The sequence below is a fragment of the Rhagoletis pomonella genome, unplaced genomic scaffold (genome assembly GCF_013731165.1).
Source record: "Rhagoletis pomonella isolate Grant_MI unplaced genomic scaffold, Rhpom_1.0 Rhpom_scaffold_00011, whole genome shotgun sequence".
Lineage (NCBI taxonomy): Eukaryota > Metazoa > Arthropoda > Insecta > Diptera > Tephritidae > Rhagoletis > Rhagoletis pomonella.
Window position 1 is genome coordinate 16,662,101 of NW_023458565.1, and position 18,411 is coordinate 16,680,511.

General features: G+C 35.8%; 1 protein-coding gene across 1 annotated transcript; it reads left to right on the forward strand.

Annotated features, from left to right (window-relative positions):
* The first annotated feature begins 13,595 nt into the window (after positions 1 to 13,595).
* Positions 13,596 to 14,289, forward strand: LOC118747037. Its single transcript, XM_036481030.1, has 2 exons — positions 13,596 to 13,979; positions 14,043 to 14,289. The coding sequence occupies exons 1-2, from the start codon at positions 13,724 to 13,726 to the stop codon at positions 14,201 to 14,203; spliced, it is 417 nt and encodes a 138-aa protein (XP_036336923.1). The 5' UTR covers positions 13,596 to 13,723; the 3' UTR covers positions 14,204 to 14,289.
* Positions 14,290 to 18,411: the final 4,122 nt, after the last annotated feature.

The window sequence follows — 18,411 nt, forward strand, 5'->3', positions numbered from 1 at the left end:
GTATTCTCAAGCAGGGATAGTTAACTTTGCTTCACTAAATCTCCGAGTATTCACATAACAGGCACAAGAATCCAACTCAATGCAAATTTTACCGAAAGTCTCCAAGTGTCCACATTGCGAGTTAGTTCTAGATATCAGTTACATAACCTTAAACTTTCGTACTAAATATCTGTGTATAACTGTCGAATTTAAGTTAAACCCCCTCTCCTAAAACGGCTCTAAGAAAATTTTATATTCAGTGCATGTTGTAATCCTTTTCCGTTATCAGATTATATACACAGCTAAATAGTAGGTACATACCACTGCAATAGAATAACAGATGCATCATACTCAGTTTCTCAATTTTTATGAAAAATTCTCAGCCTTAGAAGAAATACGTACGAAAAAAACACGCAAGAAAATTATAAAAAAAAAGGTTCAATCTTCATCTTCACACGCTTTCTTTAAAAGAAATTTGAATAAACCGCCTCGCTACGCTGCCATAAGTAAAATTAAAGACCGAAAGCAAAATTAAAAAAAAAATAAATAAATAAATGGGCAGAAAAAATTGAAAGTGGTAAATAAATGAAAAATCAAATAAAAAATTTAGCAAAAAATGCTCATATTTATCATGTTAAGCGCATACCTAGACAAATAGATAAATGCAAACCAGCCACCGCGCATATGTATAATAAAGGCGAAGATCCTCGCCGGCTGGCTGGCTGGCTGGTCTTTTCTTGGTGCTGATCGTGGTGGTGGTGGTGTGTGCGCGCTACTTTATGCGTCCTCAGGCGATTCTATATGCAGATGAGTTTTTTCTTTTTTGTTTGCTTTGTCTTTCATGTGCGTTCAGCTCGTCCTTGTTGTGTCCTTTCGTCGGTTTTCGCTCATTGTCTGATTTGATTAAACAAAAGGGTTTGATGTTGATGATCCGGTTGCTGCTGTTGCTGATGCTGCTTTAGTGATGCGGCACAAAAGCGATTTTTTCTCAATTTTTTCTACATTTACTAAGGTATTTAGAAAAAATCTAAAAACCCTTTCAGTTTTATAATTTTTTATTTTGGTTTTTTCTTACATAACTTTTTTTTAGTAGGCACGACATTTGATGCTAGTTTGAATTTCACTTTCGCGTGAGAACTTTTCGTTTCTATTCATGCAAATAGATTTTGATTTTCTAGACGAGGCTAATAAAGTGCCATGCAGATGGTATAGCTATGTATTTATGTACATACGAATGTAGGAAATTTTTGTGATTTATTAATTATACTTTAAATATCGCTAGTTTAGAGTAAAAATTTGCTAGATTGCGAGGCGAAAACTTCTTGTAGCCATTTTCTTCAAGTATTTTGCAACATTTGCCTGTTTAAAGCAAAGCGAAGGCTCTATACGAATCAGCAGGATTTACTTTTAGTTACAATATTTCATATTATTTTGGCCTTCTCGAATTTCCTATGCCTTTTTTGGACTTAGCAAATTCACCATTCATTGAATTTAAACGGAAAGAAATAAAACAAAAAGTACCTTAATTGTTTTCTAAACGATCCAATTTTAATTTCTTCTGCCTCCTATACAGGCACCGTAACGCTTATATCTTTTATTAAAAAATTTCTTTAATTGTTATTTACTGAGCTTTACAATTATTTTTTCAGTTTACTACTTTGCTTGAAAAATTATCGTTATTTTTATACCTTTTTATTTTGCTTAGTTATAAAAGTTTTTTAAGTTTTACTTTTTGCTTAGAAGCTAAAACTAATCTCTATTTTTATTTATTTTTTTTTTGCTTAGAAACCAAAAATAGCGTCTTGCGGTTTTCTTAAGCGAACCAACGAGCACGAAGACTAACACGCATATGAAGACGGTCACGAATACGAACAGGAAGACGAAAACGAAGGGCGATACGAAGTTGAATACGGAGACGGAGGTGGAAGACGGATAGGAAGAAGACGAAGAAAACGAATAAAACGAATAAACCGAATACGAACACGAAGACGAGAAAGAATATGAATATGGCGACAAAGGCGAATGATAGGAAGACGTATACGAAGATGTAAACGAATATGAAACGAAAATAAATATGAGCACGAACGAAAACGAAAACGAACACGAGTCAGAATAAAATGACGAAAAACATATTGGAAAACGAACGCGAAGATTAAGACGAGTACGAACATGAATGCAAATCCGAAAACGAATACGAACACGAACACGAAAATTTCGACTGCCATTACAATTACAATTATCATAACCATTACCATTACTATTACGATTAGCATTAGTATGCATTTTAGCATTTTAGTATGCGCAAATCGGCCATAGAACCGACACCACTAGAACTGCATTATTTCAAAGCCCTGTTGACTTTTCTGCAGGGTAATGTGCGCACACTTGCATGTCGGTATATATGAATGCTTGCGATTATGATTACTCTCATTTATAAAGGCATTAAGCCTCAACATAATACATAAATCCACAACAGGTGTGCAACCAGACCAGCCAGGTGGGGTGCCTCCTATTGGTATCATAGGTTGTTGCAACAGCATCACAGCTTGCACGTGTGAGAGAATGTCGTCCGAGAGCAAGTAAGACATATCCAGAAACAAACGTCAACACACAAACACACACACACACACACTTGAACGCTATGAAGCTCTCCTTCATCATCTCAGGTGAGTGTCGAAATTAGTTGGAGACCGCTTTCTTTTCCGCTTTTATTGTTCGCTGCTGCTGCTGCTGCTGCTGCTGCTGCTGCCCACTGTTGGACGTTGCCGCAGGTAAGCGAATTCTTTTACCAAACGACAGCACCGATATTGCGCTCGCAACTGTTAATCGACTTGGGCTTTGACAGCGCGGCTTTGGCGATGGCCCCACGAGTGAAAGAAGAAAATAATGCAGAAATTCTTTTACAGCGCTGCTGCTGTTATTTTAAGTGCAGTATGTTGTTGTGGCTGTGGTCGGCGGCGGCGTCGGCGGCATTGTGAATTTCTGGCCTTGGATGTCCACTTGTTGCTGCTGGACAATTCAGTTGGCGTTTAACGTTCGGTTGGGGCAGACGCGTTTTAGAATCAATAGCGGTTAAATGGAATACTTGGATATATAGAAAGCGATAAAGAGGAAAAATTGACAGTTAACTCTTACAAAAAGTGTGGTGAAATTTTCGTTTTGAAAGGAACTAAAAGTTTTGGCGAGGAATATTTAGCAAAAGGAAACAATAATTACTGTGGTTAGCAGAAAATTCTGTGAGTTATTATATAAAAAGTGTATATGGAAATAGTTGTTTGTAAGGTGTTATACTGTGTTCATACGTACATACATACATTTTTGTAGTTATGTGATTTTACAATTTCCGGTTTCCTGACTGCTGACCAGTGTAAGTTTTAACTTGTTAATCACTCGATGGCAGAAATATGCGTGTTACCGTTAGAATAACAAGTGGAAAGTGGCAAAAGTATGTACATATGTATGCATGTGTGCACGAGTGTACGAGTATTTAGCTGGGCGACAACAAGTGACTTGTGAATAAAATTTCTGTTGAATGAAATTTAAAATAAAATGAATGAAATTTAAAATGAAAATTAAATTAAATTAAGTTAAATTAAAAGTAATAAATCGGAGTATGCATTTGGGCTTCTGATCCACAAACTTTCGCAAATATATAGGATTGGAATAACTGCTGCAAATTTGGTGCCTGTAATTAAAAGCTTAAAGGTGTATTTGGTTTTAGAGTGTAATGACAACCATTTTAACAGCATCAATAAATAAAAAGCAGATCAAGTACATTCTTTTAAAAGTTCTGCTTTTAATTTAGCTCTGATTTTTTCTAGACTAGAAAAAATTGCTTTCCTAAATTTTTAGGAGGAATAAGTTCTTTCAAGAAAAACAAAAAAAAGGCAGGAATAAATGTCTTGGTGAAGCGAAGTTATTAAAAAAAAAAATTATTTTTTTGAAGAAATATTTTTTAATAATTTTATTTGCAAACTATTTTTAATAATTTTAAGTAAGAGAAAATAAATTTTTATACATATATACTTGGTTTGTTTTAGTCTGGGTTTTTTATGAAAGGAAAAATATTTTTTTTTTTATATTCCGCCAAGTATGAAAAACAAAAATAGACTTTTTTTAATACGTACAGTTGTATATATATTAGGGTGATCCACACTTTTAGTTTTTGGAAAAAAGAGTATTTTAATGTTCAGCCAATTATGGGAAATAGTTTTTTTTTTAATATGTATATACACATAAACATTAGGGTGGCCCAAACCTATCCAGAGTATCGAAAATAAAGGGACCGTTCTCTTTTATTTTGGAATCCGTTAACATTAAACTGTGTCGCCGAGGTTTTAAAGTTTTCCATGTATTTCATATGGATACAAATTTTTTTTTTATATAATTGCTATAAAATCGTTAAAAATTAATATATTTTGATCGAAAACAATTTAATTATTCTCTTCAGAAATTTTCAAACAATAAAATTATGATGCAAGTTTTATTTTACTAACTACTTTTTCTTAACCGATAATCTCATATTTTATATAAAAAAAAAATTTATTTTATGTGTTCTTAACCACATCACGATCGGTTTTGAAAATTTGTATAATTTTAGAGTTTAAATAGCATCATAACTCTATATTTCCATAGGGAAATATTTTTATTCGATCAAAACAATATTTATTTTTATAGACTTTATAGTAATTCGACAAAAACAATTAGTATGGAAATTTTCAAAACCCCGGCGGACCGGTGAAATATTAGCGGATTTATAGATTTAAAAAAAAAAATCTCATCCATTTTCCAAATGGTTTATTTTCTTATTTTTGGATCACCCTAATGTACATATGTACATATTTTTTATGATTTGTGGGACTTTTTTATTGGAAATTAAGTACATACATATACAGTGTTATCTGGCTGGAGTGAACACCCGATGCTACGAACACCTCGAAAGAGTGAACATGAAAATTTTTCCATTGAGTACTCTATAGAGTGAACAATTTTGAGTATTTGTAGAGTGAACAATATTTAAAACCAATTCCTTCCAAATTCAAAACTGTAACGACAAATTTAATAACAAAAAGGTTAATCCCTTCGCCAGGCCGATCCCGTAAATCCCCGTATCAGGAATCTCAACTCGGAGGTTCGGCAACCAGTGAACGTACATAAGCGGAAGAAGTGGGAAGACCATCTGAAGACCTGTAACTTCGCCTCTGGTGTGAGCAAACTTTGGTCAACCGTGAGGTGATTGTCCACTGGGGAAACCGTCCAACAAAGGAGAGTCTTCTCGCCCGATAGCTCACCTTTCCCCGGTAGCGAAGACACTAGAGGCCCTTCTACTGCCGCACTACACAAATCACTGGACCCCAGCGAAGCATAAGCATGGGTTCCGTAAAGTGCACAGCACAACACAGCACTTGACTCCATAAACTGCCAAATAATTCGTGGCCTTATCCGAAACCCCTCAATCCTCGAAATCGAGCAAACCTAGGAAAATAAAACAGCGAGTTCAACAGGGTGGTGTCCTTTCCCCACTACTGTTCAACTTTTACAGTTCTAAGCTCCCTCAACAACCAGAGGTAGTCTCGATTGTCTCTTATGCTGACGATTGCTCGATAATGGTTATTTCACCGAGCTTTATCGCTTCGTCACTGCACGGAGCCTAACCCTCTCCCCTACAAAATCCTCAGCAACGCTTTTCACCACTTCGACGAAGGAGGTCAGACTGCAACTGCAGACAACCGCAATTGTAAACAAAGTACAAAGCTGCAACAAGGTCCTCAAGTCGCTAGCCGGCAGCACCTGGGGCAAAGACAAAGAAACGTTACTGGCAACGTACAAGGCAATTGGCCGCCCGGTTCTGAACTATGCAACGCCTGTGTGGTTATCGGGGGCTAGTAGGACGCAGTGGGTGAAACTACAGACTTGTCAAAATACCGCACTCAGACAACGACAGGATGCCTTCTGATGTTGCCGAAACATCACCTGCGCAACGAGGCCAATATGCTCCCGATTAAGGAGCATAACACAATGCTCTGCAAGCAATTCCTAGTAGGGTGTCACCGTGTTAGGCACCCGAACAGACATCTGCTTGCGGACTTCGTCCGTCAGTTCATATAGATGCCTTCTGACGTGCCGTCGCGAGGGTTCGTAAAACTACCTCAGCACCCAACTGCCTACCGACAGTTATATAGACTCTCGACCTGTGTATGCCGTTCTGGACACGCAACCACCAGACGTGCATGAGACAGAGCTTCGTCTGCCTCGGGAGACTCGGACCCCATAGCCCAACTTCTATCAGAATAAATGCAGATGTGCCAAATTAATTCCCCATGACTCGCAGCATCTCTTCGCATGCCCACTGAACCCCACCCTGCTAACGCTTCTGGCCTTATGGACAGACCCAATCGAGGCTGCACGCTTCCTGGGTCTTCCGCTAATAGAGCTTGACGACAACGATACAACAACAACAGGAAACATGTGTTGGCATTAGCCGAGGGAAAAGGCGACATTTCAGAGTTCTTAAAAATTTAACTTCAAAAGACGTACTGCGCAATAAAATTGATTTTAAATAACAAAAAACTCAATCTGGATATAGTGAACAATCTGCTTTTTATGAACTGCTCTTGCATTAATTAGTTCACTCGACCCAGATAGAACTGTATACTATACTATACTATACTATACTATGGATATCAGTGCCTACCACCCTAATTTCCGTACAGTAAAGTTCGCCAAAAATGGTTAATTTCTGTTGAGAAAGTTTTTCGAGTATTACAGTAGAACTATTTAAAAATAACAAAAAATAATTAAAATTTTTGTCGAATGTATGTAGGTGTCTCGGGAAAATTTTTTCGAATCTCCTTTCAAAAAAATGTGTAGAGTGTAGATATCTTTTTTACAGTGCTTCGTATAGCACTAAGCATGAAAAAACTTTAAAAACGTTAAATTTTCGAAAACATCCTTTAATGTGAAATTACCCATAACAATTTATATATGTATATCAAAAAAAAAAAAAAAAGTTGCCAGTTATTTTCTCGTTTGTTTTAAAGTAAACAAATATTTAGAAAATTAAATTTTGACAAAAAATAATTTTTTTTTTCAAAGTTTTATTGAAAATTATTTTTAATAATACTTAAAGTGCAAAAAAATAGGACAAATTTTTATTTATTGTGGAATTCGCTATACTTCGTTTTTATTTCTTGTTTCAAAATGAAAATATTGTAATAATCAAACCTTATTCACATTTCTTAAACATCAACCAATTTGACTTACATTTTACCGCAGCTTTCAAAGATTTGAACAAATTCTTAAAACTCTTCAATTAAACAGCTTAAATATGGTCAATAACTAAAACAACAATATTCTTTGTACTCAAATACCTACTTTCGCATGCGATGTTTTCTTTAGCCATTTATTGTGCTGTGACTTTTTCACATTTTATTCATGTACTATGTACACATATGTATGTACATATGCACTTATTTAATTTTTATTTACTTTATTTTCATTTTTGTGTTGCTTTTTTCTCTTATTTTTGGCTCAGAAGTAGTTAGCTTACGCTGACACACTTTCGCGGGCGCGCACACTGAACTCTCTGCGGCCACAGGCGCGCACTCGCAGAGCAAAACCTCGCGCAGCACACAACAATTGTGCGAATGTGCTGGCGCTCATCTGTACATTCATATGTATTTCTGTATTTACAGTATCGGTCATATCTATAGCACGCCATTTCGAAGTGATATTGTGTGCAACTTATGTTTATGTGTTTATTTTTGAGAATTTTCAATTAAAATACAGTTCTTTCTCTAACAAACCCCATATAAACCCAAGTTTAACAATTTGTAGAAAACTTCAGAAAAGTGCAACAAATTTTCACCTAAGTTTCAAACTTTTTTCTCGGAAGTGTTCGAATTTTCTTGAGTACACAGTTTTTTAGCCCCTGCAATTTTAGTCTGATAATGTGCAAGTTTCAAGTGACTGAAAGTTACCGTTGATTTTTTAGAATATTTTTCGCCAAAGGTGTTGCGGTTTTCATGCATATACAAATAAATTGAGTTTATTCATAATATGGAAGCCAATGCGACAAAAAAAAAATCTAAAAAATTAACGGTAATTCGTAGCCACTTGAAATTTGCACATTATCAGACTAAAATTGCAGGGGCTAAAAAACTGTGTACTCAAAAAAATTCTAACACTTCCGAGAAAAAAGTTTGAAAGTTAGGTGAAAATTTGTTGCACTTTTTTGAAATCTTCTACCAATTGTTAAACTTGGGTTTATAAGGGGTTTATTAGAGAAAGAACTGTATTTTAATTGAAAATTCTTAAAAATAAATAAATAAACATAAGTTGCACACAATATCACTTTGAAATGGTGTGCTATAGATATGACCGATACTGTATATACATACATACGTATGTATGTATGTATGTACTTATGCGATGAAAAGGTGGGGCGGAAGAGGCGCAACGATGGTATGTTGCTAACGCGCATGCTCAAATGCGCCGGTGACAGTTTCATTTCAATTAGCGCTGCATACTGTATGCGTGCTTGTATATTTATTTGTCTATCTCAATAACCTGTTGCTGTCCATAATCTATGTATGTTAAAGCGATTGAGTGGGTAATCGTTTCGAATATCATTTGTATGTATGTTGTCCAAATTCTGATCACGTAAAGTAATTGAAAACCTTTATGCTATATTCGGTTCTCGATAGAAATTTCACTAAAATAAAAATGGGCTTAACATATTTCTGGTTTCGAGGTAAAATTTGCGGCTGCCCGTTTATACTTGTTAACCGACTTCACAAAAGGAGAAGGTTATCAATTCGTCGGAATATTTTTATTTTTTTCTATTTTTTTGTAAATCACTCCAGAAAACTGACGCCAATTAGAAACACAAAATGGAGCCACATCCTTCTCCTAGTGTAGCAGGACATAATGTAAAGGACAAAAGCTGACATCAACGCCGTCCAAGAAATGCGTAGAACGGGACAAGGCAAAAAACGTATTGGGCCTTGCGACGTCTACTACAGCTGTCATGTAAAGGAACGCAAATTCGGTGTTGGATTTGTGGTGGGAGGGAGACTCCGTCGCCGAGTACTGTCGTTCACCCCGGTGGACGAGCATCTAGCCGTAATCCGCATCAAAGCGAGATTCTTCAACCGACAGAAGAGAAAGACGAGGCTTCCATGGATCTCTTTTATGGGCGCTTTAAGTGCACATACAAGCGCTGCCCCCGCCATAATATCAAACTCGTGCTTGGCGACTTCGATGCCAGGGTGGGTAAGGAAGGGATATCTTTGGAACCACTGTTCTTGTTCCCAACGAATCCAAGCCACGCCTGTTTGTTTTACACTCTCCGCGGGACCGCAGTTATGCTAAGTCCCCGCCTCCAGATCCATGCCATGTTAGTGTCCCGAAGTTGAAATCAAAATCGCTTCTGTTTCAATACTCTCTGCTCTTCACCGTTAATGCTGCCAGTGTTGTTGTTGGTTGTGACAGTTCCGGCGGTGTTTTTGTTATGGTTTCTCCTCAGGATATTCGGTCATGTGAAAATAAGAAACACATACATCAATGATTACAGGTTCACTGTAGCCACAATAAGGATATCTTTCATAACCAAGTCTTTAAACGTAGGAAGCACTGAGGAACGCTCAATATGTGTGTAAGTCTACCGCGGCTTGCTGCCTGTTCAGTAAACGGTCTAACGTATGGATGAGGCGATGTGGTAGCACTACGCACAATCCCTGCGCCATTGTTTCAAGGTGTCTGTTCTGGTAAGATAAGCTGAACATATAACAACAAGTGGTCAGTCATGTAGATTCACCTAAAATAACGGTATAAAATAATCGATCTCACCTACCCTACCAGGAATTATATTATTTGTGTGGTCCGCCACTGTTTGCCATTATTATGGATAGAGCGATGGTCACCAAAGCAGCCTTTTTGTTGGTACTCCAAATGCATTCTCACGGCGGCCGTTATGTTTTGTTCGCTACCTTAAAAAGGGTCTTTCGATTTATAAAAAAGGGCCCTGATATCGACTTCCGCGGAACTTCATCTATTTCCTTTCTGGCTAGAATGTATCTGGATAAAATTCTTTAAAGATATTGAAAATTCGAGAGCTCGCACTGCATGAAGTACACATACGTTTCCGGTTAGCGCTTTTGATAGAATTTTTAGCAACCAGTGTTACATTATCTTAACTGATGGTTTTGCTCTGTATACCGTGCGAGGTTCCTCGTTTCTTACTTAATCCGAACTGATTTCACAACAGACGATTATTTGTAAATGCTTCTACTCGGTTTTTAAAAGCTTAAACAGACGGCAGCGTTGATCCGAATTAACTTGGACTTAATCTGGATCAACTACAGTTAATTTCCGAGTTGATCCAGATCAACGCTGCCGTCTGTTTATGCTTTAATGCTCTACTCAAAGGTTCCCAGTAGTGTAGAGTAAATGAGTGGACGATACCCCTCAAACGATGACGGGTTCGCCGCCTTTGGTATCAGTACTTATTTCGGTAGTTTCAAATTTTTGTTAACTCTGCTTATTTTAAAGAATGGCTCCATTTATGCAATAACATCAATACGCACACTGCAATCGGAGTGGCAACTCAGCCACACCCTTACCAAGCGCCAAAGATTCATTAAGTGAAAGTACCTACAATACGCATTCGATGAATCACCCTGTTACTGAAGTTAAAGTTCAGCCAACACGCTCTTTTAAATTGCAGCAGCGCGCAGAAATGTGGGTCAGTGGCGTCATAGGTAACGGTGCCACCAGGGAGATTATCATACATACTTTCATCTATAATTTGAAATACATAATGGGAAGTTACATACATACTTAAATATGCATGGATGACTATAGCGGGCTAAATCATAAGAAGGGCAAAGTGAAAGAGTTACTGAGCTTTTGTTTAAATGACTTAACAAAAGCAATGCTAAAAACAAAAATTCTAAAACCGTCTTTTGATGAATGAAACGTTAGCAAATGTATTGAGATAATGCCACCAAAACGTGTTCGAGTAAGAAGTGTTAACACAATAAATGATTTATTGACCCCACTGATCTTCAAGTGATCCTCTTGACCGCTAATGATCTTCAACATCTAAGCAGAGAGGTAACATCACAGCCGTTGATTTATTGATCTTTGGAGTGATCTACTCATCGGCCGATGATCTTCAATAACTGATACAAATGTACGTCACAGCTTCATCTTATACACCCAGAAGCTATTTTGTATTTTTTTTATATTCGTACAAGTAACTCAGCTCCCACGGCGCTTCAGTACACTTGTTGTTTCGCTATTGTTGCCACAAGCCACTCACGTCTGTTTTACAGACAGACAGACAGACAGACAAGCAGACAACCACACAACCTGCATGCTAATCGAATGTGGCTCCAGCGATCATCGACAAAATGCCAGTAGCAATGTGCAGGTTTCATGCTGAGATCAACAGCAACAACAAATGCTTCTGATCTGGAGAGCGTCGTCAACGTTTGTAGATGACACCTACCTACCTACCTAACTACATACATATACATATGTATATAACATTCGTAAGTAAGCTCGCATATTATGCCCCGTTTAGCTGTTTATCTTTGACCATATTGTGGCTTGTGGTGTGGTATGGTGGTATGTCTGTTTCGATGTTCCATTTTTGAAGTTATGCGTCTTGATTTCATGCCAGAATGTTAGCACAAAGCCATAAATTTGAAACATAAAACGAAGCAATACAAAAGACAATGGCCTGGTCAAGACTGGCAACGACAATGGATCGTTTGATTTGTTGATGTTGTTGTTGATTTTTTTTTTTTCTTTTTCTCTTTTTTTGTTGTTGTTTGTTGATTGCGCATAATTTGTATGTATTTGGGTTGAAATGCCAGAAAAGGAAGAAATTCAAAATTTTCTATTCAACTATCTTTCGGGTACTAGGCGGTTTGTACAGGTTTGTTGCAATCTCAATAGAGCATAAGACGAAAGCTTTATTTCAAGAGTAACATACATAAGTGAGAATGGAAGCGTTTAAAAATATTATTGGTAACGACGCATAACTTTTCACGTTAGAAATAACCGCAAACAAAATTCTTCTTTTGGGTCGAGCTGCATTCAGAACTACAATCTTTACTTCCATAGCGATCGCATGAGTACACCGTTATGATTAGAGCATCAAAAACAGTGACGATCAGAGAGAAAATAAATTTAAAAAAATGTTAAAAGATCTTGTTATAATTAATGTTAGCTTGAAAAACATTGCGTTAGGTTGTAGGTATGTTTATATATGTATAAACTTATACGAATAAGAGTTTTATGGCGAAGACGCCAGATCCTGTACTCAATGTTCAGTTGCAATCATTTAGTTAAAAAAACTTGGAATTTTAATATCGAAGAAAATTAATTATGTCAAATTCCTCTACATACATATATGTACATTAGGCTGCATCGCCAAAAAAAGTTGGAGTTTAAACGGTTTTGTCATTTGAGGGAATTTTTTCAAAAAACATCTTTAAGAAACTATTTGTATTCATAAAAAAACTCCATTTTTGAAGGTATTTTCAAATCGGTCCAGCTCACGTAAATCTTAATATTTTTCCGAAATATTTTAGTGGACGTCTTAAAATATAATGGATTTTGTAATTTCAATGGAAAAACAGACCCGATTTTTTTTTTGTATGGGGAGTGATGCAGTCTAATATACATACATACATTCATGTGTAGATACCTTCAAGAAGGTAATGTTCCAAGTACTAATCGGATAAGATTATCACTTTGTATTGGTTTGTCACGGTTGCAGTTAAATACGCTGCGATAGTAATCCAAAAAAAACCGAATTACATACATACATACAGATGTATGTACATTAGACTGGGTCGAAAAAAAAAGTTGCTAATGTCCGCCCCTAAATTTAAAGATTATGTTGAGAGGGTTCTGGAAAAATTTTTTTTTTTTTTTTAACCCTCCGAAATACAGCCGAAATGGTTTTTTCGTTGTAACTTGGTTATTTAACGGCCGATTTTTAAAATTGATATGTCATTATTTTTGTCTTGAGAAGCTTCACTTTTCGTTCTTATGTCTTTTTAAGCTTTGAAGTCGCGTTCGCATGATAAGGGCAGAAACAAAATTTTACCCCCCCTAAAGCATATTTTTTTCCTTACCAAACGAAAGTACTTAAAAATTCAAGAAAATGTTGCCTTCAAACTATATTACTAAAATAATAAACAAAGGAGTTATAGCACTTTTAATATCACAGGTCAACATGAGTTTCAGATGTAAGTATAATAACACAGTACAACAAAAATTGATTTTTTTTATGCAACAGAGTAACCTAAATTTAAGGATTATGTTGAGAGGATTTCGAAATTTTTATTTTATTTTTTTTTTAACCCTTCGAAATACAGCCGAAAAGGTTTTTTCGTTGAAAGTTGGGTATTTGACGGCCGATTTTTAAAATTAACATGTCATCACATTTCCTTTTAAGCTATGAAGTCGTTTACCCATGGTTAGGTCAGCTAACAAAATTCGCCCCCACAAATTCCTCCAACAGTTTTCTTAGTTGGAAATTTAATCTCACTGCTTTCGTACCAATTTAGGTACATTTTTGCTACGATTTTTCCCAATTCATGGAAGTAGACACGTTTTTAAGTATATTTGCTGGATACGCGAACTATCAAATGCTGTTCAAGCCATTATACGTTCAGCTATAGAAAATAATGCATATTATTTTCACCCAGAAAATATATTATTAGCCATGATAACCGACGCTGATCCAGAGATACGTAATGATGGGTACGAAAAAATCAAAACAGCACGTCAATATCCACCAGCAGGGCTTCGCGTGTTCAAGGTCCCAAAGCGTGGCGTAATAAACTTTGAAAGTAAGTCGTATGTCAGCATGATCGATTGGAGTCAGTTTAAGATTACGGAACCCCCTTGTGTGCAGTTCTACCCAGATAGTGAACTTACAATGTTTCAATTTTCGGAAAATGAAGTGATAAATATCCCAGGTAAATATCTTCAAACTAAAAACTTCACGGGTCTTATAGTACTTTTAAATCATTTTTTTTTAGAGTTCCTCTGTCATTCCCAGAATACCGAACGGTTTGTGCGTGTTGTTAGTGAGTCTGCAAGTGCTGTCACTGATGAAAAGCGCCTGGGCCACATTTTTGCAAAATTAGAAAGCCGAGACCAATATAAAAGCCTTGATTCGCGCCAAAATTTGCTTAAGTAGCAATAAATATTGTAAGTGAAATAACTTTTTTGTTGATTATTTTAGTAATATAGTTTGAAGGCAACATTTTCTTGAATTTTTAAGTACTTTCGTTTGGTAAGGAAAAAAATATGCTTTAGGGGGGGTAAAATTTTGTTTCTGCCCTTATCATGCGAACGCGACTTCAAAGCTTAAAAAGACATAGGAACGAAAAGTGAAGCTTCTCAAGACAAAAATAATGACATATCAATTTTAAAAATCGGCCGTCAAATAACCAAGTTACAACGAAAAAACCATTTCGGCTGTATTTCGGAGGGTTAAAAAAAAAAAAAAAAAATTTTTCCAGAACCCTCTCAACATAATCTTTAAATTTAGGGGCGGACATTAGCAACTTTTTTTTTTGTATGGGGACCGACCCAGTCTAATGTACATACAAGTATGCACAATTATACAATAGCCTGGTAGAGCAGCAAAACCATTAAATTTTCATTTTCATTTAATTAGCAGCGAAAGTGATGCGTGAGCTGGTAAATACTCGTCAACCATTCGTAAATATTTTTTTTTTGTAAATTCGTTAGCCTCATTAAAAAAAAACAAATGAACAAAACACTTTCATTTGAATTTGTCTGATATTTTAAAGTAGCTTTAGTAGTTAGACCTAAATGAAGAAATTATTTTTTCAAGTTTTTGAAATTCGATGATTGACTAAGTATGTACACCACGTTCCATTTTTCTTGCGAGCAAAAATATTAATCACATTAGTTGGTTCAAGGCCCTTCGTGAGCCCCGGATGGCATATGCTCAGTAAAGTAATCTTTCTCAAAATTAAAAATCAATTGCATAATATATACAAATGTATTTATATTTGTGTACATTAGGGACCCGTAGAAATTTTTAAACAATAAAATTATGATGCATATTTAGCATTTTTTTACTCGAAATACGCCGCATATCTGCAAATTAATGTGCATTAGAGTGGTCCAAATTTTATATGGTGGACAAAAATGTCATCTTAGAAACCCTCTCAGTTCTTTTTTGTTTTTGTAATATCTGTACCAGCTTTCACTGTTCCACTGTAACCAACACAGGGTGCTCAATGATTTTAAAGTGCGCTACTGAATCCCATTGAAACTGACAAAAATATTGGTGATTTTTTATAAAAAGCTACTGTTGCCATGACAACTGAAGCTCGTAATACTTTTTCAGCTAGTTTAAATTTTAAATGTTCTAAGGTTGCTTAACCAATGCACTATGGTCCCAGTGCCTGTTTTTTTCATTTATTGGGGCTATATTGGTATGTAGTTAATCGTACTCTTAGTTAATGAGTTCGCAGTCGCTCCGACTTTAATTTTATAGTTTTTTGACGTTTAGTTTCGAGCATAAAAAGTAGTGTTTCGTAATTACGCTGGTTTGTCCGAAACTTTCAGAGAAATGTAAAAAACAGACCTTTTTGTTAAGAACAAAATTTTACATGAAAAAAAACGGCCCTTAAGGTAAAATATGTAATACCAGCACGGCAATAGTTTCGTTCAGTGCGGCAATAGTTTCGTTCATTGGATAATTGCGACGATGTTATTATTCTATGGTCAACAAATATGAAGACTAATAAAAGTACTTAACAAAATAATAAAATAAATTAATAATAATAATAATTAATAAAAAAAGGAAATTTCTGTATCGAAAAAGACACTCAAATAATGATTCGCTTTCTTCTATATAAAAACCATATTATCAGTAAAGTGGTAAAGTGTTAATATGTGTATAAATAAAATAATAAAATATGTATCTTTACAACTACACCTAAAAGAAAGTTTAGCAAAAAAAATCAGAATGTTACTGTTGCGCGTACGCACTACGTCATTTGTACATACTATGTTTGTATATATGTACATATAAAAAACTAGTCAAGCCGGTGTCCATTAAGGAAAGCCTTAACAAATTCAACCAAATGAAAGTTCGCATAGGCATGTGTTAATTAATTTTTATTTGCTTTTGTATTCATAAACTATTGTATTCCTTACTTTCATTCATTCAACTATAAATGGTTTGTTCTAAATTTCATTGCCTTTTTTATGTTAAAATAGTGCTAAAATTATTTTGAATTGAGTATAACAGACGCACCGGAAATTGACTATAGTAAATGCAATTAATTAGAATACAAACAAAATATGTATCTAATATCGAGCGCGCTACGTGTGTATGTATGTATGTAGATATTTAACATAAAAGAATATCACGGTTGATAATTGCCGTATGGAAAGGGTTTATATTTAGTAAAATTGATAAAATTTTTAGAACTTAAACATCAAGATTAAAATCCTGTACAACGTTAGTCATATTATTTAAAAAAAAGTGGGAACCTTGTCGAATGCAGTTTTGATGAATCCATACCTTTTTTGTAGCGAGTGTATTTCTTCAATATTAGGAGATAGTCTGAGTTCCCTCTCAGTCGCCAAAATACGATGAATTTTCTAGAAAGCTACATTTCTGATGAGGCAGAAACGGTATAAGGGTTCTTTCGGAAGGCTACTCTTCGCAAGAGTATTGACCGATAAATATGTAATAAGAACCCACACAACATTATTTCAGACCCTTATTTATTGCCACGGAGAGATTATGATTTTAAGCGCTTCGACTCATATTTCATTAGAACTTCAGAGAAATCTCTGGGCGGACGCCAAGTCCAAACTTTTATTAAAAACACACCGTGATTTTCTTGAAGATCTTCACATTCATTTTATTTAAATGTATTTAATAATATTAATAGATTGACGCTTAAGACCGTATCACACGATTGCCGTAATGCGTCAATCAATTACTTAATTTATGTCCCAATCGTGTGTTTTCACAATAAATTGAGTTATTTGGAAATCGGGACCGATATTGTGCTTGTTATTCCCTATCAATTATAAGCCAAGTGCAAGTGATGTGACTGCACAGAATTTGATTGGTGGAATTTCTTTATTGTGCGCCAATTCAGCACAATAAAAATGTGCAATATTTGTGCGTTTGCGGCAAACGTGTGATCTCAGCTATTGCCAAGCATTTGACCGAGTTTCTCCTCCAATTTGTGGCATGCGCCTTTATGTTGTCACTCAATTTCCAAAATAGTCACCGTATTACAACGGACGCTTTATGAAATATCTAAGCACTTCTCTTCGGGTATATCTTCTAAAAGTTTGTGTACATACTATATCCATCGTCCCTGCAAACCAAATTTCCCGAAATCTCAACGAAATCTTTAGGAGTATCTCACTTGTGTAACGATTTTTTCACAAATCTTCAAAAAAATTATATAAAGTAGTTGAAACGAACTCGTAAAGAAATTTCTGTACAAAAAATAAAGAAAATTCTGAAAAAATTCTGCAAGAAATTCTTCACATAGCAGCATTATTTTCATAAAAGAATCGAAGTGTGCACAATTTATTTCATTTTAGAAAGTTCGGCAAAAAATCGGCTGAGATCTTTGCGAATTCTTTAAAATTTCTCTACAATTCTGAATACTCTGAAAAAACGGCTAGCAGGGGTAGGTCATAAGCTCACTTTTGAGTGCTTCAGAAAGCTCTGTTTCGTTCATCGAGTGTAATCCAAAAAGAACGCAATATTCCTTAGGTGGCTTGTTATGTAGCAGTGTTCTTGGGCAAGGATAGACAGCATTCAGGCATGCTGGCTGGTGGGCCCTAGCCAGCTTTACAGTCGGTGGAATTTACTTACCTGCCTTGCCACTTATCAACATTAACATAATTTGGGTCGGGCCTAGTTATTAACAAATCACAAAGATATAAAGCAAAAAAAGAGATGGTAGAGGAGAAAACGACAGAGAGGAAGAGGCCAGTCCTGTCATTCAGACCCCGAGTCATTCCACCCCTTCTATGTGTATTCCGCGAAGCCTTGTATAGGCTGCTGCGACTCCACTCCTTTACCAAAGTCCCTAAGCCTGAAAATAGCCCGTATGTTGTCATAGACCGTATCTTTTTGGTAATTTTCGTCAACTTGGAACGCATGGAATTTTTACGGATTGCAGTGTTTGCACTCGTTTTTCCAAGGATTTACCTCATACTCATGCTCATACTCATGGTTATGCTCAGACTCAGTTTTAGTACTGCTCAAGCTCATGAATTTGTACTGAAAATCGAGTCGGTGTGAACCTCTGACATATATCACCAAAAATTTTAAATTACCCAAATGAATGACTTTTTAGCTTATAGCTTCTTCCTTTCATTTACTCT

Bases quoted from the DNA above. Each gene is read 5' to 3' on its own strand.
- LOC118747037 (XM_036481030.1), top strand. From the start codon at position 13,724: ATGATAACCGACGCTGATCCAGAGATACGTAATGATGGGTACGAAAAA. The intron at 13,980-14,042 runs GTAAATATCTTC...ATTTTTTTTTAG, and splicing joins TGAAGTGATAAATATCCCAG to AGTTCCTCTGTCATTCCCAG.